This window comes from Nicotiana sylvestris, chromosome 8 (assembly GCF_000393655.2).
Source record: "Nicotiana sylvestris chromosome 8, ASM39365v2, whole genome shotgun sequence".
NCBI lineage: Eukaryota > Viridiplantae > Streptophyta > Magnoliopsida > Solanales > Solanaceae > Nicotiana > Nicotiana sylvestris.
The window spans coordinates 89,087,842-89,110,171 of NC_091064.1; the positions used below are offsets into that span (position 1 = coordinate 89,087,842).

At 37.0% G+C, this 22,330-nt stretch overlaps 1 protein-coding gene and 1 long non-coding RNA gene across 7 annotated transcripts; both read right to left on the reverse strand.

Moving 5' to 3' along the window:
- Positions 1-2,602: 2,602 nt before the first annotated feature.
- Positions 2,603-7,948, reverse strand: LOC138876520 (uncharacterized). The gene is made up of 3 exons (XR_011401827.1): positions 7,528-7,948; positions 6,447-6,710; positions 2,603-2,668 (listed from the first exon to the last, which is right to left on the reverse strand). It is a non-coding gene; the product is annotated as an uncharacterized lncRNA (long non-coding RNA).
- Positions 7,949-10,980: 3,032 nt separating this feature from the next.
- On the reverse strand, positions 10,981-20,648 carry LOC104229157 (uncharacterized). 6 transcript variants are annotated; one of them, XM_009781743.2, is made up of 10 exons: positions 20,333-20,645; positions 19,250-19,511; positions 19,076-19,172; positions 18,871-18,989; positions 18,486-18,794; positions 17,602-17,750; positions 17,409-17,529; positions 17,148-17,342; positions 16,986-17,036; positions 10,981-11,296 (listed from the first exon to the last, which is right to left on the reverse strand). In XM_009781743.2, the coding sequence occupies exons 7-10, from the start codon at positions 17,505-17,507 to the stop codon at positions 11,144-11,146; spliced, it is 498 nt and encodes a 165-aa protein (XP_009780045.1). In that variant the 5' UTR covers positions 17,508-17,529; positions 17,602-17,750; positions 18,486-18,794; positions 18,871-18,989; positions 19,076-19,172; positions 19,250-19,511; positions 20,333-20,645; the 3' UTR covers positions 10,981-11,143. The 6 variants fall into 6 exon arrangements, with proteins under 6 accessions (XP_009780045.1, XP_009780044.1, XP_009780043.1 ...); XM_009781742.2 differs by having other exon boundaries at positions 19,278-19,520; XM_009781741.2 differs by having other exon boundaries at positions 19,250-19,520.
- Between the last annotated feature and the right edge of the window lie 1,682 nt (positions 20,649-22,330).

The following is a 22,330-nucleotide window of genomic DNA, read 5'->3' on the forward strand; positions in this document are numbered from 1 at the left end:
CCCGGCAACAGATCAATGCCAAAATCAATATCTCTATCAGGAGGCATGCCTGGAAGATCAGCTGGAAACACATCGGGAAAATCCTGTACTATTGGAACTGAATCAACTGAAGGGGTATCAATACTGACATCTCTCACATAAGCTAAATATGCGTCACACCCTTTCTCGACCATACGCTAAGCTCTAAGGAAAGAAATAACTCTAGTAGGAGTGTAATCTAAAGTACCTCTCCACTCAACACGAGGTACACCTGGCATAGCCAACGTCACAGTTTTGGCATGACAATCAAGAATAGCACAATGGGGCGACAACCAATCCATGCCCAAGATAATATCGAAGTTAACCATACTGAGTAACAATAAATCAGCTTTGGTCTCAAAACCACTAAGAGCAACCAAACACGACCGATAAACGCGCTCCACAAGGAGAGAATCTCCCCCAGGAGTAGAAACATAAACAAGGGAACTCAAAGAATCTCGAGGTACACCCAAATGCAGAGCAAAATAAGAAGACATATAAGAGTAAGTAGAGCCTGGATCGAATAGAACCAATGCATCTCTGTGGCAAACCGATATAATACCTGTGATGACAGAATCGGAGGCAACAACTTCGGTACAGGCAGGAAGGGCATAGTATCTAGCTTGGCCTCCCCCTCTAGGGTGACCTCTACCTCCCCGACCTCCACCTCAAGCTGGCTGAGTAGGTGGGGTAGCAACTGGAGCTGTAATCATAGCCTGAGAACTCAGGGGGGCACGCTGTGGCTGAGAAGTTTGTGGAAGTGCACTCCTCCCAAGTATAGGGCAATCCCTCACCACGTGGAGTGTGTCGCCACACTCAAAACAAGCTCTGGGAAGACGTGGCGGCTGTGACTGGCTCGGGCCAGGTCTGCTAGACTGACCTCTGAAAGCACCCGGCGTAGGAGGCGCGCTAGAAACCGGAGGTGCATAATAAGGCTTCTGAGATCTAGGAGGAGCTGGAGCGCTACTGGCTGCTGGAAGAGCTGAATAAACAGGGTGACTCATATAACCCCTACCATGGCACCTGCAGCTAGGGTATGGGCACCAGAATAATGGCCCGACTCTCGAGACCTCTTGGCATCCCTCTCCTCTCTCTCCCTAGTATGCATACCCTCAATCCTCCTAGCAATGCTCACCACCTGCTGATACGAAATATCTATCCCAAACTCACGAGCCATGCTAGATCTGATGCTGGGAATAAGGCCCTTAATAAACCGGCGAACCCTCTCGCGGACAGTAGAAACCAAGGCTGGTGCATGCCTAGCCAAACTAGTGTAACGGACAGCATACTCTGAGACAGTCATAGCACCCTGGCGCAAATGCTCAAACTCTGCGCGCCATGCGTCCCTGAGGCTCTGAGGAACATACTCCCTCAAGAACATATCTGAAAACTGGGCCCAAGTCAGTGAAGTAGCCTCATCTGGATTGTCTAACTCATTGGTGCGCCACCACTCATAGGCGGCTCTTCGAAGCTGGAAGGTAGTGAAAGAAATCTTGCTCGATCTTTAGATGCCCATGGTACGGAGAATGCGGTAACACTCATCAAGAAATCCCAGAGCATCCTCCAATGCTAGACCACTAAATACAGGGGACTTGTACTTCTTGAACCTCTCAAGCCTCAATTTCTCATCCTCGGAAGTCGATGCCCTATCCTCGAGCTGAACTGGCACTGCAGGCGGTAAAAGAATAATCTCAGGGACCTGCTCAACATGCACTCGCTGCTCAGGAGTGCGGGTGGCGGGAGTTTGTGCTCCTCCCTTGGCCTGAGATGTAGCTGCAGCAAGGGAAAGCAACCTTGCCTAAGCCAGAGTGGTGTACATGCTCATGAACTGTGCCAAAGTCTCCTGAAGAGTTGGAGTAGTGGTAGCAGTAGGCGTATCAGGTGCCTGGACTCCGGCTGGATCTACTGGTGGTACCTCGGTGGCAGCTACCGCAGGTGATCTGGCTCAACCACGTGCGCGTCCTCGACCTCTACCCCGGCCCCGGTCTCTAACGGCTGCAGTAGGGGGCACGGGTGCTTGATCATCTCGGGTACACGTGTCCTCACCATTTGTGAGAGAATAGAAGACAGAAGTTTAGAATTATGATGTCAAAATATCGCACGATAAGGAAAGCAAATGAAGTGGAATTTTACTAACAGTTACATACCCTCTCGTAGATAAGTACATACGTCTCCGTACCGATTAGCGAGACTATAATAAATTGGCTTGTGATCCATGACTCCTATGAACCTAGAACTCTGATACCAACTTGTCACAACCCCGGTTTGCCCTCCGTGAATAATTGTGACGGCACATAGTCTCTACGACTAGGTAAGCCTAAACTTGCAGAAGTAAAACAATTTAAAAATAGAAATAAGGCAATAACAGTGTTAAATGTGCCGCTCAGCATACACCATATTTATATAGATCTCTAAACCAATATCTAAATTCAAGACCCGGAAACCCACAAATCATAAGCTAAGAAAAAGAAATACTACATAGCTCTAACTCTGGAATTTTGTCTAATAAGAACAGAAGAACAGAAGGGCTAAATACTAAAAGCATGAATAGAAAGGGACTTCTCAGTCTGCGGACGCGACAGATGTACCTCAAAGTCTCTAAGCAGTTGCATCTCTCAAGGATGGTAGGCCTGAGTAGCGGTACCTGGACCTGCATATGAAAAACATGCGCATAATGGGCATGAGTACACCATAGCAGTACTCAGTAAGTGCCAAGTCTAACCTCGGTCGGGTAGTGACGAGTAAGGTTAGGGCCCTACTGAGATTAAATAAATATAAAGATGACAGGATAAGATAAGCAGTACAATTGAGAATCTACAGTAAGAATCTACACAGGATAATAAAAGTACAATAACGGAAACAGAGATGAAGGCAAATCACAAGGAAGTACCACTCATAACAAGATGATAACCGGGGATCTCTTGGTATCCTCAATATATGCTAGGGATCTCTTGGTATCCCGAGGATCTCTTGGTATCCTCAATATAGGCTAGGGATCTCTTGGTATCCTCAATATATGCTAGGGATCTCTCGGTATCCCGAGGATCTCTTGGTATTCTCAATATATGCTAGGGATCTCTTGATATCCCAAGGATCTTTTGGTATCCTCAATATACGTTCCAAGTATCTCTTGGTATCCCGCACCTCAGTTCAGATCATAAATACATATAGGGGATCTCCCGGGATGCCGTCCCGTAATCCCAAAGTAAAAACACACAACAGCAACACAAGAATACCCGATTAAGCTAAATTTCGTACCAAGTAAACAGTTAATTCTAGCCTAACATGCTTCACGTAATGCAATTAAGGCAGTTTAAGCAAATAGGCAATTAAGTCAACTAAACAAACTTTTCTAAACTAGCAACATGCTAAATTCACAAGTAGAATAAAAAAGGAAAAAAGGAACTCAATTGAAATACTTAAGGAAAAACCAAATTTTCAACAATTAGCTCAAGTACGCACTCGACACCTCACGTACAAGGCATTTCAATTATCAAATATATCATATCCTAAGGGGAAGATCCCCCACACAAGGTTAGACAAGCGACTTACCTCGAACCGACTCAAAGTCAACCTGAAACCACGCTTTTGGCACGAGTACTCGACTCCAAATGGCCCAAATCTATTCAATTCAATTGCATGATGTAAATAACACTTCAAGTACTAATTCTACAATTAAAGTCTAAGCTAATACGCGAAATTATGTAAAATGACCAAAACGCCCTCGGTCCCACATCTCGGAATCGGGTGAAATTTATATTTTCGAAAACCTCGTACTCTCACGAGTCTATACATAACAAGAACACTGAAATCGGAGTCTAAATGATCCATCAAATCCTCATTTAAAGGCCTCTTAAACTCAAGCCCAAATTACCCATTTTCCCAAATTTCTCACCACTAATTAGGTCTTTAATCACATAAAAATGAGTTATGAAGTCAAGGATGTTACCTCCAAGCGATTCCCCTTTGTTTTCCTCAAAAATCTTTCTCAAAAGCTTCAAATCCGGATGAAAATGGTGAAAGAGTAGCTCAAATTCGCGAAGGCAACTATTTATATGTTCTGCCCAGCGATTTCCGCATTTGCGACCCTGGGACCGCATCTACGGTCCCGTTTCTGCGGAAACTTTGTCGCATCTGCGACTTTCATTTAAATACCAGAAACCGCATCTGCGATTACATTTTCGCAGATGCGACACCGCTTCTGCGGTGTCCCTTCCGCATCTGCGGAACCTGAAGGAAAGGCCAAAATTCGCTTCTGCGGCGCCGCTTCTACGGTCCCCAAACCGCAGATGCGAAAATACCAGAAGCAGCAAAAATACAGCAGCTGTAACATTTTCTAAATTTTCTCTTAACCATCCAAAATCACCCCGAGACCCCCGGGACCTCAACCAAAGGCATCAACATATCCTAAAACCTTATTCAAACTTATACCAATCTTCAAACAACATCAAAACAACCAAAACACATCGGATTCAAGCCTAAGTTTCTAAAATCTTCCGAATTCCACTTTTGATCAAAAACCCAACCAAACCACGTCCGAATGACCTGAAATTTTGCACACACATCCCAAATGACACAACGGAACTACAACAACTCTCGAAATTCCATTCCGACCCTCAGATAAAAATCTCGCTATCGAACCGGAAACTTCAAAAATTCAACCTTCGGCATTTCAAGCCTAAATTAGCTACGGACCTCCAAAACACAATCTGAATACGCTCCTAACCCCAAAATCACCCAGCGGAGCTAACGGAACCATCGGATTTCTATTCCGAGGCCGTCTTTACACTGTTTCGACTACGGTCAACTTTCCAACACTTAAGCTCTCATTTAGGGATTAGGTGTCCCAAAACTCTCCGAAACTTAAAACCGAACATCCCGACAAATCAAAATAGCATAAATAAACTCGGGGAAAGCAGTTAATAGGGGAACGGGGTGTTAATTCTTAAGACGACCGGCCGGGTGATCACAATTACCATAATTCCAAAATTTTAATATACACCTGATAGTTAACAAAATAAACAGAAAAAAGGCAGCAAATAAAAGTTTTACCTTTAAAAAATCTAAAAAGTCTTTTGTTGGCGAGTCACGTATAGGAGGTTAGAGTATGTAACTTTATAACTTCATTATTTATGTGGAGAGTCGGCATAGAGGGACATAAGTTTGACATCCTCAAATTCTAATAACATGAAATTCGTATATATCAGCAACTCATCTTTTATATATATATATATATAGAGAGAGAGAGAGAGTTAACTGAAACAATAACCTTGCAATAATGGTAGCTCATTTAAATCTGGTAGAAGATGATTTGAGTGGACATTTGAAGTTGACAAATCATATGGCAAATCTTGTTCTTGCAGTGAAATTGGATATTGCGCATGAGACTGGGATGATGAAATGTAGCTATAACTCTTTATGGGTTTACTACCTAATTGACTGAAATGTTGAAAATTTGTTATATCTGTTAATGGTTGTTTTGTTTTCCTTTTGAAAAAGCATTCCATCTGACAGCAGCAGGATCAACAAAATATGGAACTATTAAAAGTGGTAAAAGTTAGGGAAACTATCAAAGCAATAAGGGATGTGATGCGAGTAAGTGTTCTCTTTTTATAAATGTACTCCTATGTTGATAGTGCAAAGTGTGTAAAAAGCGAGAAAGAAGGAAGGTTATAATGCATTGACTATCAACATTAGTTCCTGAGTTTATTAAATGAATTTAAGAACAATAAAATTAGTTACTACAAACTACTCTATATAATATGAATAAACTAATCAGAGCGATATAAAAGCCAATAACCATACTCAAAGGTGAGTATAAAATAATTGAAGGTCTGAGATGAATTGTTATTTATCTGTGCTTGCAACTTATGAAAGACAGTATAAAAGCGACTAATTAAGATGACTTACCTATACAACTAATTATCAAAAGAATTTTAGTTTAGAAATGTTAGGTATTTTTAATCATCTTTGTTGATTAAAAAGGTTTTTCATCATATTGATTTAGAGTAAGGTATTTCTTTTATCTTATTCATAAATTACTTTTGTTAAGATCTATGACATATTGATGCTATATTATTTAACATTCTTGCATGTAATATAGATCATTTAGACAAATAATATGCAAGAGCTTTGAATGTACGCAAAGGAAGTAATGTCATCCAAATCACATATTAATAAATGACAGAGGTACATAAGATATTTTTTGATAAGGCAGACGTATATAAGCTATTAAAGGTCTTTTTCTTTCCAAAAATTTTAAGCTTAATACGTATAAGTATATAACTTTATAACCTTATTATCTATATAGAGAGCCTGTACAACGGAGAAAAGTTTGACATTCTCAAATTCTAATAATAAGTTATTACAATATGCAATCAGTATTTATGAACTACATGTTATAGAAATAAAATTAAGTCAAATAATACCTTGCGATAATGGTAGCTCTTTTAAATCCGGTAGAAGAAGATTTGTATGCACATTTGAAGTGGACAAATCAAATCGCAGATCTTGTTGTTATGTAGAATTCGGATACTGTGCCTGAGACTGAGACGATGAAATGTGTGCACAAATCTTTATGGGTGTACTACATAACCGAGTGGAATTTTGTCGATTTATTATGTCAGTTAATGGTTGTTTCACTTTCCCTTTTTCAAAAGCATTCCCTCTGATAGTAGTAGAATCAACAAAGTCTGTAAACCATAAAACAAAATTAGCCCACTGTCAGAAGTCTTCCAGGAAACTATTGAACCGATGACGAATGTCGTGCCATGACATGTTTTACTTATAAATTTATTCCTATGTTCTCAGACCAAAGTGAGTTTAAAGTGTAAAAAAAAGGTTATACTTCGTTGACCCTATTTAAAATCAAGGAATTTAGGAATACTTTAAAATAGTTCCAACAGAGTAATCTATACAGCAAAATCAACTAATCTAAGGAATGTTTAAAGCCAACAACCATCCATAAAGGCAAAAATATGAGTAATGAATAGTTGATCTATTTTGTGGTTTTTCTCTAATTGCAACTGACTAAAGCATGTATAAACGCGGTGAATAAATATGATAGGCCTATATAACTATTGTCAAAAGAACTAAAAAATGCTTTTAGATTCAATAACCGCACAAGAAATATGGGATGGTCAAACAGAACAGAGATGATAACAAATTATATAGAGTGCATAAAGTAAATAATTTTCTCTTCATCATTAGAATGGACACAAATAATATGCTACAACTTTGAATAGTTAAAGAAGCTTAAAGACTTGATCAATAGTTTATGGCATAATAAGGGGGGGGGGGGGGGGGGACGAATCAAGCCAGAAGAAGGAAAATCTAATTTACGGCAAAGAAAAGAAAAGAGTACAATTGTACTGTAACAAACGGACTGCATACCATACATATTTGTCTGTTTTTCATATGTCACGATCAGTTTTTAGTGTTAGTAACTTTGAGCAGTATTATATAATTTTATATTAAAAATCTGTAAATATTGATGATAACAGTTCATACCTTTGTTGTTTGAGGAATATTTAGGCCGTTTCTGGTTCCGTATGCATATTCTATTTTTTCTTGCGAGTTCCCTCTGTTTTTCCATGTCAAAGTGCCGTAGAAACAAAATGTGGTTTGAGAAGTTGTAGAGTCTTTTGGAAAAGCAAAGTAAAATTTGGCGGGCTACTTGCCAGCCCTCAGTGTGATGAATCTGATGCACAACAAACTTTATTTTCTGGTGATCTCATCTGATTCAATTTGAACGAATTCTGAAGCAACTACAACAGGCTTGAGAACAACACTATTTCCTAAGAGAAAGTACTGAAAAAACCTAAAAGCATGAGATTCTTGGATACATATCACAAAAATTTACAGCCGTTGAGATTGGCAATTGATCAAAATTTTTGGTGAGAAACTGAATTTGGTGTGAGAAGTTGTAGAGTCTTTTGGAGAAGAGAGAGTAGTTGATAATATGCTGCGCCTATTTTTGCATTAGATTGGGGTTTTTGTATTTTAAGTCCTCTTGTTTTGAAGTAATATTTTTATTTTAGTATAACTTTCACGGATAATTTCCACTCATTTTAAGATGAGATTAGAAAAAAATGAGGTTAATTTTAACTCTTTGGTAACACGGTGCAGGCTCTGCAACATGTTGGCATATATTTTGGCCTTTATATACGTAACTTGTCTCTTTCTTTTAACTTTTTAATATTTCTATAAAATAATTATTACTGTTAAAAATCTAAGTGCAGTTTATTTTTCCTTTAATTTTTCAAAAGCAACATGTCAAAAACACTAAGGAAGATAAGTTCAACAGACACACAAATGGAACATATTCCTACAAAAGAACTTCCTTTTTCATAACATTTATTAGTTCAGTTTGATTATTTGATTTATTTAAATCTGAAGTTGAATAATATTGGGTCATACTTATGAACAAAGATTAGAACTTTGTAGCTAACACTTCTGGTTTAGTACTTTTAATTTTGATTAAGGTTTTTGGTATCAACTTCCTAATTAACTACCTGCTATTTCTTCTAGCGTGTGCCTATATTGTGTCTTCAGTTTCTTCTCCTCTTTGAATTGGGGTTGGTTTAATATCTTATTTTCTCTCTTTTGTTTACAACGAGTAAACAAAAGTTCAAATGTTGGAACATAATTTGTCATAAAGTTATGCTTGTTTATTATAATTTCACATGTTATTAATACTCCTTGTAATAGAAGACTTTTGTATTACTGCTATTTTACTTAAACTATGAGCTTGAAGGATGCTTTGATCTGATACTCCAACTATCAATACATATTCATAGACATATAGAGTCACCAGTTATAATATATGTTGCTCTTTGGTGTTAGAAATTTCTCTGTGATATGACTGTTTTTCTAGGTATTTAAGTTTGGCAGCATTAATGGACCAGGGGAAGTTTCTCTTAGCAACCCGGAGGTACAGAAATGGTGCTCGCATTAAATATATAGTATCTCTTGATGCAGACGATTTGTCTCAGAGAAGCAAGGCATATGTTGGGAAGTTAAGGTAAAATGATCTACTCATTTCAACGTGGGAAAGTATCATTTATAAGTGATGATGACTAACTAAAAAAACTATATGACTATAATGGCATGTCGAAACGGCGATGCGCTTGTGCCGTTGGAAAGAGGAGTTACGGAACTACAATATTTAGAGGAAAATAGGTCCAGATTGTTTGTTGATTTATACAGATATCCTTTTGAAATCAGTTATGAAATTCTGATTTTTTTGTTTTTTTACATCTTTGCGTCTCCTGAATAAAAAAAATCATATCTCTATGCAGAAACGCCCAAAGCACGATCCGCTTGTGCCATTGGAAAGAAGACTTACAGAAGTACAATACCACTTTCCAACAGGTCCAGATTCTATGTTGATTAATATACATATTCTTTTGAAATCAGTTATGAATTTTTGGTTTTCTATTTTTTACAGCTTTGCGTATCCTGACTAAAAAAATCATATCTCTATGCAGAAATGCCCACAGCACGATCTGCTTGTGCCGTTGGAAAGAGGACTCATGGAACTAGAATATTAAAAGGAAAACAGGTCCAGATTGTTTGTTGATTTATACAGATATGCTTTTGAGTTTTGAAATCAGTTATGAATTTCAGTTTAAATATTCTCTTTCCGCTCTTTGTTTTGGTGAAAATACAACACATCGGTGGTGAAGATGCATGATGTAAGTTGCTTTTTTTTTTTGGTTCGGACAAGTTAGTCTCTAGAATACAATATTCATTTATGCGCAGATCGATTCAGAATACGTGCGAGGAATTTTCCGTAATTCTATTGATTTGAAGTCGCGAACCACCGATGTTTGTCTGTTTTTATGCGCAGAATTCATGGCATTTCAAATTATTGAAGGTCGCTACTGATAAACAGTCTAAGGTACTGACTGTTGATTGTATATAAAATTGTGTGACAAAGAAGACATAAAAGAGGCGTAGTTAAGAAGATGAATGGGAAGAAGTGGAAGATCCCTGATGGGTGCATTTATAAGCTATGAAAAACATGGTTTAGATGACCTTATGGTACATCAGTTACTGTAAAATTTAAGCTCTTGTGCACTAAGTATTTGGTTTGAATGTGATAAGTTTTCTGCCCAACTTAGACTGTTATCAGTAGTGACCTTCAATAATTTGAAATGCCATGAATTCTGTTGTAAAGTGATTTAATTTACATATGTCTGTAAACATGGCCGATTACAACATGACTGATTACAGATAACAGAATCCAAGCAAATCGCTTTGCGCTTCGGCATATCCATTGCCAGTCACCTGCAACCAGAAGTTCCATTTCTGTTTTAGTTCAATCGGCTTAGAAGCATTTTTAATTCAAATAAAACTTTTGCAGCAGCCAAGATTATGGCAAAAAGGGCTTGGAAAAATCATCCCTGGCAGTAGATTCAAGTCCACAACAGGGTATTACCATTTTCCTAAAAAATCGAGCAATAATCGTTAAACACATGCTTAGTTCAACCTCTAATCGATGGTGTAATCAAAAATAATTTGCATCATTTCTTGACTTCCTTGTGGACACAATATTCGACAGACTCTTGAAAGGATTAATAAAACAGTAGTTCAATTCCATCGTTATATTTATGTAGGTCGAACCTGCCATGCTAGTTCCAGCCATTGTCAATCTATCAACAAAAATGAGATAGCTTCATCCTCACATCAATTCAAGGCTACCAATCAAACACCAAAGCTTCACGAGGCAGCAATCTATATAGCTTGATGGAGAAATATATCAACCAAGAATGGAAAAGAGTTTCTCGACCACATATAGAACAAATGTAACAGTGAAATGGGTCAAAAAAATAACAAACACGGGCAAGTAGCCTCTCCACTGACAAAAATTATCTATGGAGTAGTAGAAACTAATGGATTGTCTTATGTAAATAAAAACGAAAAGGCAATACCATAAAATACCATGAAAAGCTTCAAATTACTTGTCCATAACTATTGAAATTTCAAAACAAACTAAACCGGAAAAGTTCAGTAGCAGGAAAAACATGAAATGATACAAATATTTTGTTCATAACTAATAAAACTACTAAACTAACTTATAAGACCGTTTTTGGTTTCTCCAACTGTTACATATGCAAACACCTTACGTTGTTTTCTTCTTCTTAAACACTCTCTTGATCTTATTTCCAGACAACTGTACATTCGGATCTTCTTCAACCATTGTTGCAGCATTAACTATACCTATCTTGGCAGGTGCGTTTGCAATATCGATCAACTCGTTATCTTCAGTAGAGCCCTACAAATTTAAAAATAAAATAAAAAATGAAAATCAGTAGTAAACCTTTACTTCCTATTGCTTTGTTCAAAGCAAACCTATTAGAAGAAGGTTCATTTGATGCTGCTTTTGATGGATGTGACAGTGTATTCCATACACCATCTCCTCTTTGCTACTCTGTTACAAACCCACAGGTTCATTCCATTCTCATAAAATTTGATTTTGTAAATGCTTACCCTTCATTGTACGTAATGCTGAGAAAAGCCCAAAATATAATGGTTTTCTTTAGAAATCAATAGAAGTATGGAGATCTGTTGTGATTCTCAGATCAATATGAAGATTATTTGGGAGGAAAAACAACTCTATTTCACAAGAATAGAATTACAGAGAATTTACACCAAGAATTTCTCTCTACAAAAAAACCTCACCAAACTCTCTTTTTGTTCTCACAATCTCTTCCTGGATTGTATTTCAATCTCTCTGGATTGATGTTTTTGTGTAAAACATAAGGCTCTATTTATAGCCTTAAAGAAGGTGGTTGGTGGTTGAATTCTTCATTCAACAATGGAGGCTTCAACAATGGTGGCTTCTATAATGGATTGATGGCTTCAACAATGGTGGGCTTCTAGAATTGGTAGTTGGCAGCAGCTGAACTTATCAATTCTCCCCCTTCAGCTGCATTCCAACACAGCTACTATTTGAAAGTTATTCCAACTATGTCTCTGCACAGCTCTAACTTTTCTTGAGTGACCACCTTTGTTAACATGTCTGCTGGATTCTCCTTCGTATGGATCTTCACTAGTTTCAACAGTTGTTGATCCATCACCTCGCGTATCCAGTGATAGCGAATGTCGATGTGCTTTGTCCGAGAATGATACATTGAGTTTTTGCTTAAATCAATTGCACTTTGACTATCACAATGTATCTTATACTCTGTTTGATTTATCCCTAGTTCTTGGAGAAACCGCTTTAGCCACAACATTTCTTTTCCAGCTTCCGCTACAGCAATATACTCTGCTTCAGTTGTGGATAGTGCAACACACTTCTGCAATCTTGACTGCCATGACACAGCTCCCCCTGCAAAAGTATAAACATATCCTGAGGTTGATTTTCTTCCATCAGGATCTCCGGCCATATCTGAATCTGTATAGCCTTCCAAGACTGGATCAGCCCCCCCAAAGCACAGACATGATTTTGAAGTACCTTTAATACCTAAAAATCCACTTAATTGCCTCCCAATGTTTCTTTCCAGGGTTAGAAAGAAAACGACTTACCACACCTACCGCATGTGCGATATCTGGCCTCGTGCAAACCATGGCATACATCAGACTTCCAACTGCTGAAGAATATGGAATTGTAGACATCTCCTCAATCTCTTTCTTGGATGAGGGGTACAAACTCTTGCTCAACTTGAAGTGATTTGCCAAAGGGACACCTACCGGTTTGGCATTACTCATATTGAACCGTTTGATCACCCGTTCAATGTAATTTTCTTGAGATAGCCATAACTTCTTGTTTCTCCTATCTCGAGTTATCTGCAATCCCAAAATATGTTGAGCTGGACCTAAGTCTTTCATTTCAAAGGACTTAGAGAGTTCTTTCTTCAACTGTCTAATTTTTGTTGCATCTTGTCCGACGATCAACATGTCGTCTACATAAAGTAGAAGTACAACAAAATTGCCATCCGAAAATCTCTGAATGTAAACACACTGATCTGCAGCAGTCCTTTTATATCCTTGACTTACCATAAATGAGTCAAACTTTTTGTACCACTGCCTCGGTGCTTGCTTTAGGCCATATAAACTTTTCGTAAGCTTATAGACGAGGTTTTCTTTTCCTGAAACCTCAAAACCTTCCGGCTGCTCCATATAGATTTCTTCATTTAGATCACCATGAAGAAATGTTGTCTTGACATCCATTTGTTCAAGCTCCAAATTCAAACTGGCTACCAATCCAAGGATGATGCGGATTGAAGTCAATTTTACAACTGGTGAAAATATTTCATCAAAGTCAATTCCCTTTTTCTGTAAGAATCCTTTGACTACTAACCGGGCTTTGTGCTTCACCACCTTTCCTCTGCCATCTTTCTTGAGCTTGAATACCCATTTACTCTTCAGTACCTTCTTTCCTTGTGGAAGTTTCACAATCTCATAAGTGTTGTTTTTCTGTAAAGAGTTCATCTTTTCGGTCATTGCTTGCAGCCATTTTTCTTTATCTTTATGAGATATAGCTTCATGGAAACTCTCTGGTTCTCCATCTTCAGAAAGTAGAATATACTCGGTTTCTGGGTATCGAGTTGATGGAATCTGACCTCGTTCAGATCGACGAGGTTGTTGATTATTAGCTTCAGGAGGTGTACCATCATCGTTCCCCTGTGATGGTTCTGTAGTTTCCTGAGGGGTTTGTGCCTCCCCCTGCCAAACATCCTCCTGTTCTGCTTCTGGTACTGCTTCATGCTCCCTCATGCTATTTGTGTCAAACTGCAATGGTAGTGGATCTGGACCAACTTTTTGGGCACTGGAACCTCTTTCATAAGACATTGTGGGCTTTTCAATGTCTTCAATTGTCTGGTTTTCGTGGAATACAACATCCCTACTTCTGATCACCGTCTTCTGTATTGGATCCCATAATCTATACCCAAATTCTTCATCTCCATAGCCTATGAAGATACATGGTATAGTTCTACCATCAAGCTTCTTCCTGAGCTCCTTGGATACATGTGCATGTGCCAAAACAACTGAATACCCTTAAGTGAGAATATGAGGGATTCTTACCTGACCATATTTTCTCTGGAACCTCAAAATTCAACGGGGCTGATGGTGACCGGTTGATTAGGTAGCAGGCGGCGCGAACAGCTTCTCCCCAGAATGGCTTAGGCAGCTTTGCCATATTGATCATACTTCTGACTCTTTTCATAATTGTCCGGTTCATTCTCTCAGCTACTCCATTGTGTTGTGGGGTGTGTGGGACCGTCTTTTCATGTCGAATCCCTTGTCTCTTGCAATAGGAATCGAACTCCTTGGAAGTATACTCGCCTCCATTATCTGAGCGAAGGCATTTTAATTTCTTTCCCGTTTCACGCTCTACCATGGCATGAAATATCTTGAAATAATCAAAAGCCTGGTCCTTTGTCTTTAAGAAGTACACCCACACCTTTCGAGAAGCATCATCAATGAAAGTCAGAAAATACCTATTGCCGCCAAGTGACTTCTCCTCCATGGGACCACAAATATCAGAGTGTACCAGACTGAGTAACTCTGATTTTCTGGTTGAAGAAAATGTAAAAGAGACTCTATGTTGCTTTCCGAATAAGCAATGATTACAAGGGTCTAAAGCAGCATTCTTGTCCATTCTGATAAGCTGCTTTTTCGTTAGAATTGATATCCCCTTTTCACTCATGTGACCGAGTCTCTGGTGCCACAGGTTTTGAGACGCCTCTTTTTCCATAACATTGAGGCTGTCTGAACATACCTTCACATGAGTTTTATATAAGTTGCCACAAATATGTCCTCGAGCGAGAATCATAACCCCTTTCAGCAATTTCCATGTGCCTTTTCCGAAATAACTTTCATAGCCCTGTTTGTCAAGAGCTATACCTGATATTAGGTTTAGACGAAGATCTGGCACATGACGGACATCCTTCAATATCATTGTACTCCCGATATTTGTTTGTATTTTGATATCACCAATTCCAACTATCTCACAGGAAGAAGTGTTCCCCATCTTCACTACTCCAAAGTCTCCTGCTTTGTATGTTGTGAAGAAATCTTTTCGGGATGTGGCGTGGTATGATGCTGCAGTATCTACCACCCATTCGTTTTCTTCTTGACTTGAGACGTGAAGGCATGTCTCTTCTTGGATGGAACAAATGGTTACCTCTCCGTGGGTAGTGACTAATGCATCTCCATCCTTCTGCTTCAACTGCTCCTTCTCCTTATGCAATTTTCTGCAGTTCTTCTTTAAATGGCCCTTTATTCCACAGTGGTAGCACACATATGATGACTTCCTACCATCTGTGTATTTTCCCCTACTCTTGCTTCTGCCTCTCCTCTTATCTTGACTTCTTTCTTGTTGTCTCCCTCTTTCTGTAATAAGGGCATGCGACTCACCATGATCGATGTCCTTTCTTCTGACTTCTTCATTAAATAAGGCATCTTTAACCATAGACATGGTCAGATTTCCACTAGGAGCTGAATTACTGAGAGAGACTACCAGCATCTCCCAGCTATCAAGAAGAGAACTAAGAAGTAGTAGGGCTTGCATGTCATCCCCGAGCGGCATGTCAACAGACGATAATTGATTTATTAAGCTCTGAAACTCACTGGTATGCTCGGTAATTGAAGTTCCGTGCTTTAACTTCAAATTTACCAAACGCCTCTTCAACAAGGCTTTGTTCCTAGCGGTCTTGGCTTGATACATCCCTTTTAACTTCACCCAGAGGGCATACGCATCTGTCTCTTGTGCAACATGATGAAAAACGCTATCGTCAATCCATTGTCGGATTTGACCGATAGTTTTTCTGTTTAATTTCTTCCACTCTGCTTCTTTGGTGGAATCGGGGTTCCTACCATTTGCTTCTATGGGATCAAACAAATCTTTACAACTGAGGAGATCTTCCATCTGAGGTCTCCACAATGTGTAATTTATGGCAGTAAGTTTTATCATAACTCCAGATGATGATGACTCTTCCATTATGTCTTTAAAATGGCTTGGTCAAAATTTTGGAGCAAAATCTCACCAAACGGAACTCACCAATGCATCCGGAATGGTGAAAAATGGTAGGATTGACTCTTCTTGGGTCAAAATAGGGCCTCTAGAAAATTTTCAAAATTTACACCAAACTTTTGGAATTAAATCGAAAATATACTGAACTTGTGGGGCAGATTTATAGTTTCAGTAACTTCAGGGGTTATTTCATAAATTTCTAAAAAAATTATGATGACTAGGCGCTGACTAGATGCTGACGTGGCGCTGACTAGATGTTGACGTGGGGCTGACTATATGTTGACTGGATGCTGACGTGGCGCTGACTGGGCAGTTGCTATTCATCATCTTCTTCCTTGGGCAGAAGAAAAAAAATTGTCATAACTTCTTCGTTTTAGCTTTGTTTAGCCTACGGAAAATTGCGTTGAATTCGTATCGACGCAAGGAATCTAATGAAATGATCAAAACACACCGAAGATCACGTTTTCGAAAAACGTAAATCCGGGTTGAAATTTTCAGTGTTCCGATATTTCTCGATGAACACAGAAATCGAGGGCTCTGATACCACTTGTTGTGATTCTCAGATCAATATGAAGATTATTTGGGAGGAAAAACAACTCTATTTCACAAGAATAGAATTACAGAGAATTTACACCAAGAATTTCTCTCTACAAAAAAATCTCACCAAACTCTCTTTTTGTTCTCACAATCTCTTCCTGGATTGTATTTCATTCTCTCTGGATTGATATTTCTGTGTAAAACATAAGGCTCTATTTATAGCCTTAAAGAAGGTGGTTGGTGGTTGAATTCTTCATTCAACAATGGAGGCTTCAACAATGGTGACTTCTAGAATGGGTTGATGGCTTCAACAATGGTGGGCTTCTAGAATTGGTAGTTGGCAGCAGCTGAACTTATCAAGATCAACATCTTTATTATCTTAATATCCATACACATATATAAGTAGGTGTCATGGTAAAGGACAAATAAAAATTAGCAATGTATTTACCTCGCATTCCTTCTCTCCATCTACGCCTTGATCAGTATTGAAGTCAGGGTCCTATCAAACGTTAAAAAATAAATGAGTTTGAAAACAGAGTAAAAAATTGGCAGTTTAACAGAAATGCTAAACTTAAATATGTTATGAAGTTTGTGAGCGAAAATCACATACGGTGAAATTATCTGAAGGTGGAGCAGGACTATATTTCTGTATCAGGTGGTCATCATCGGTAAGCTTAACAACACTATAAGCTTCATCTTGCAAACGAAGGTTCGAGCTCTTGACAATAACCTTAAACATGAATTTTCTCTGAAGAATATTATTCAACTCCATTGGACAGGAAGGCTTATCAACACCGCCAGTATTCTAGAACCAAATTTTGCGTTACAATTTTTTTTAAGTAAAATATATGAATATAAGTAGTTGATATACCTCAAGTAATCCTTCCTTCAATTCATTTGCAAACTTGCCTATGAGAAATATGGCTTCGCGGTCCCAGAGCAATAGTGAAACAGATGCAGTAGTGTCCATGACCCTAACCCGAAGCCTGTACCTAAATACACATTTGATTTGAGATACAAATATATGTTTTGATGGATTAAGGAAATAGAGCTTTTGTGATTACCTATTCACAGCTGAGTAATCTTCATTTTTACATTTTGGGTTTGGGCAAGAATAAACGTCCTTCTTTTGACACTTTTTGCAGCTGATATACGACCACCCTCTTTAGAGTTCTAAATGTTCAATACTTGCAACAATCCAACAGGAACCTTCCTGTTTAATAAATTTATAAAACTTTATATAGCGAAGTTGTGAGATAGCGTATATGTGCGAATCGGGATTGATATAAATTAGGAATATTTTATATTAGAAATATTATGGTTTTCATCCATCAGCTGCTAAATGCCAACTGATAGTTGAAGATATAAAGCATGATTTGTGGTAAAACATATGTTACATACAACTTACTTTTACAAAGATTAAAGAACGTAGTTAAACTTAGTGAATGACCAACTACCAATACATATTCATAGACATATAGAGTGACCACATATAATAGGTTGGTCTTCGGTAATATTATGTGTTTCTCAGTATTTATCTTTGGCAGCATTAATGGACCAGGAGAAGTTTCTCTTAGCAGCCCGGAGGTACAGAAATGGTGCTCACATTGAACATATTGTATCTCTTGATGCAAATGGTTTGTCTCAGAGAAGCAAGGAGTATGTTGGGAAGTGAAGGTAAAATGATCTACTCATTTTAATGTGGGAAAGCATCATTTATAAGTACTTAAAAAAGGATGGTCAGAGTTATAAAAAGGTTTGGTTTAGCAATACAAAAGTTTACACAGTAAACAGTACCTATAAACTGGCAAAATTTTATAGCATAATTAATTTTTCTTATACAGCAATACAAACAATGAAAAAAGGTTTCAGGATTTTTAAATTTTCTCAAAATAGATAAAACATATTAGCAAAATAGTTATAATTATGCGCAAGATAGTTTACTTACTTCCATAGACTCCACTAATTCGCCAATTGTTTTAACTTGAACAACACCTTTTGCTAATTCATCCGAGACGGAGTAACTTTGTTGAGAGATGGTTTGAGTCAACCTTTGAGAGTAATTATCTCGAACAGAAAGTAAATTGTATTAAAGAAAGAGTAAAACAATCAGATGTATAGTTCAAAAAATAAATTTAAGTATAATTGGTGGGGAAAATATGTATATTAAACCGTGTTTTAAACTCCTCTGATTGAGGAAAATTTGGATTAATCCACAGCTTCGATGTATTCCAAGTATTGCGCACAGAATACGAATCTGCGAAACAACATATGTATTAGATGTAATGAATAACCTTTCACCAAATAAAGACATGTTAATACTATAATTTTACCTTGAAATTTATGTGCTTTGATAAGCTGCATAACAATAGGTTGATTGTTAGAACTTAGCAGGTGAGGTACAATTTCATCAATAAATTCGCCCCAGAATTTAGCGGACAACTTGTTCCTCCTAACAAATAAAAATAGATATATAAATTTTAGTTGATGGAATTGCCAAATCCATTAATAAGCAATAGATTGAGTGTTTATTCTTACTCGTCATCTTCTAGTTTGACATTCATAAACTTCCTAGAAACTCCAGCTTGTATGTGCATTTTTACCTCACTAAAATCGACGATTTCTCCCATCACATCTAAAGAATAAGAAGATATTAAAATAAGAGGCAAAAAAAGATCATTATTAGAATTTTGAGGTAAAAGTTACTTTTACCGAATAATTCAGTAACGTCCACGTCAACCTTATTTATCAATTGATCATATGGCCGTAGATCAAAGATATTCATTGGGAAAAGTGGATCAGATGTTTCAGCCACTGTTGTCCGTTGAGTAAATGTGAGCCTTAAGTTATGTTTTGTGGTTTTGAACTTCTATTTATTTTGACAAACGATAAAGTTCGCCATAACATATAATCCAAGCTCATTAAGTTGTGTTTTGAAAAGATGCAGCACTGACTTGCCAATAGAAGCTTGTATCTGATCGCCCTTCAAAGAAATCACATGAAATACATACATATAGTTGAACTTACAACGAACAACTCAAATATATTTTTCTAAAGATAAGTCAATGTGAAAATTCATCGAGCTAATAAGTTGGAAAGAATTGCATTCGGATGTTACGTTCTGGTAGTTGGCTATGTAACAGGTCCCTCTAGCGTTTACTGAATGCTTTAGTTTTGGCAAAGATTAAATTTTGAAACTGATGGTAAAAAATTTGAACTAAAAAGAAACTCTGTTTAAGCAGAAGTCAGGCAAATCTGCAAATAGTGACAATTCAATCAAGAAAGTAGCATTAATAAATGTATGAAGAATATAACAACAAATTCAGATTTTGCAACTTAAAAAATAGAGAAGCAAAACGAATTAGCATGTAAAAAAAATAAATTGATTTTTAATACCTTTTCATCTCGGAGAACGACAGTTTTGATATTTTTTCTCTTAAAAATCAAAGAACTTGGTATTTTCAATATTGTTTCGATAAAAACAGGTAGAGAGATTCAAAAGAAGGAAGAAATAAGCAAAATAGCAAAAACGTTAAGAACATTCAGAGAGAGAACGGCTAAGTACAAAAACAGTGCAAGCAAAAAAGAAAACCAACATATATTTATATATACTGTTGCAATGAAAATATTGTAAGACAAAAAAAAGTGAATTGTTGTAGTATCTTCTAATCTTGAAGAACCAATCGAGAAAGTTGCTTTAAAAATGTGTGAAGAACATAACAACAATTCCAGATTTTGCAACTTAAAAATAGAGACGCAAAACAAATTAGTAATTAAAAAATTAATTTTTAATACCTTTTCATCTTGTAGAACCAATTTAATGGAGAAAGTAGTGTCTGAATTGTAACGATCCGGGACTTCCCACAGACGAACAACCCGAACTTTCAACTTCCATTGTATTTTCGAAATTGTTATATCCTTGATGAAATCAGTATGAGTAGCCATAATTTGCAGAATCCTTTTGTTTTGTTGAATTTCTGATAAACGCCTGCCTTTGGTTTATGTATAGAGTATCAATGGAAGATTCATAAGTTGGTATAGTCAGTTTTGAGCAGTTCAAGATGGTTACTGATCGTACGTAGGTTTAGATAGCGTAGGTTTAGATAAAATCTAAAAAACGTGTGCATTCACGTTCACATGTAGATACGGTTACTTGTTTAAAAAAAAAACTAAAAGACTTAGTTGACAAAAGTAGAGTAGTGAATAATTTCGAAGATTTTTTCCCAAACAGAAGTCTAATAGATAGATTCGTCTTTTAGTTGAACTAGTATATTACCCGCGCGATGCGCGAAAAATATTAGATGAAAAATTATAATCTTATTTTTAGATAAATGTAAAATTTACGAATATAGTTAAATAGAGACAGTTGGCACAATGACAAACGTAAAGTTCTTACTTTTATATAGTACTCGCTTAATACGCAAATGTTGCAAAGTAAAGAAAACAAAAATTAAAATTTGAAACTATTTTATAGTATTATTTATGCGTTCATCACAGTAAAGCATAATTAGCTTAACATAAGTATGACCGAAGAACTTATCTAAAGCATAATAGTTGTAGCATGGATCCTTTATTTTGCTTGTTAATAATATCTAGCATCTGACACTTGTTATAGTTTTCGTCATGCGTAAAACATTATGTAGTATAGCAACTCCACTCATATAGGCCCTTGGTATCCTAATCAATTAGAAATAAACTAAAATTGCTTAGAAAATTTCCAAAAATAAAGCAATGAACAATTTGTTTTTTAGTTTTTCAACGTTTATACTTTTGATATTTCTATGTCTTCCCATCAACTTTCAGCCACATATGTCATGGCAAACTCGCGCGAGTTTTGATCATATATCTTTAGCATAGTCTTGCACCTCTTGATAAAGTTACAAACTGCTTAATAAACTTGATTAGACGCACACATAAAACACACACATAAATTTTGCCCATATGAATTTCTATTATCATAGAATGATTGTAAAGTTTGGAGCATCCGATTAATGGGTGAAAAGGTGAATCGTGGCAGAATGATAATGTGAATAGAGGGGACATAAACCTGCATCTTCTCGAGCGAATCATCTTGTTGCACTCTGTAATTGAACATTCGAACGTACACACATACATATACCAACAAAGTAGCGATACCGGAAGATATGGCTTCATACCTTTGTTCGTACCATCCATATCACATAATATATAGTCCCTCGGTTCCAAATTGTATAAGGGTTGACCTACTTGGGGAGTCAAACATCTTTATCTTTGATTCAATTTCAAGCATATATTATTCGAGTAATTTTTAATAGAATTTACATATTTAAAAATTATATAAAAAGTACTAAAGTCTACATAATTAATCATTCACAATGTATGAAAGAGTTGAAGAAAATCATAGTCAAAGAAAGAGTTGTTTGACTCTCCAAATAAGTCAACTCTCATATAAACTGGGACGGAGGGAGTATCTAAACATTAATTTTGTCTATTAAATCAAAGACTCACTTTCTCTCATTGCGTGTTTTTAAAGTTGGGATTTAAGATTATTTTCCCAATAAATCAATCAGGAACATGAGCACACAATACTGAGTAACACATATATTGAAAAGAGTAATTTATCATAGGTGCATGGCCTTTCTTTATTTAGTCCTAAGCTCCCTATAGGAGTCTTAGAGTTATTTGGTTAAATAATTGCTATTTAGAGTCAATAATTGTGTTGCAGATTCTTACTCATCATTCTATTTTTTCTTCACCAAGTTATGCAAATCAATGAGTTTGGTTAACCAACTTTTTAAAATTTGTGTCAACAAT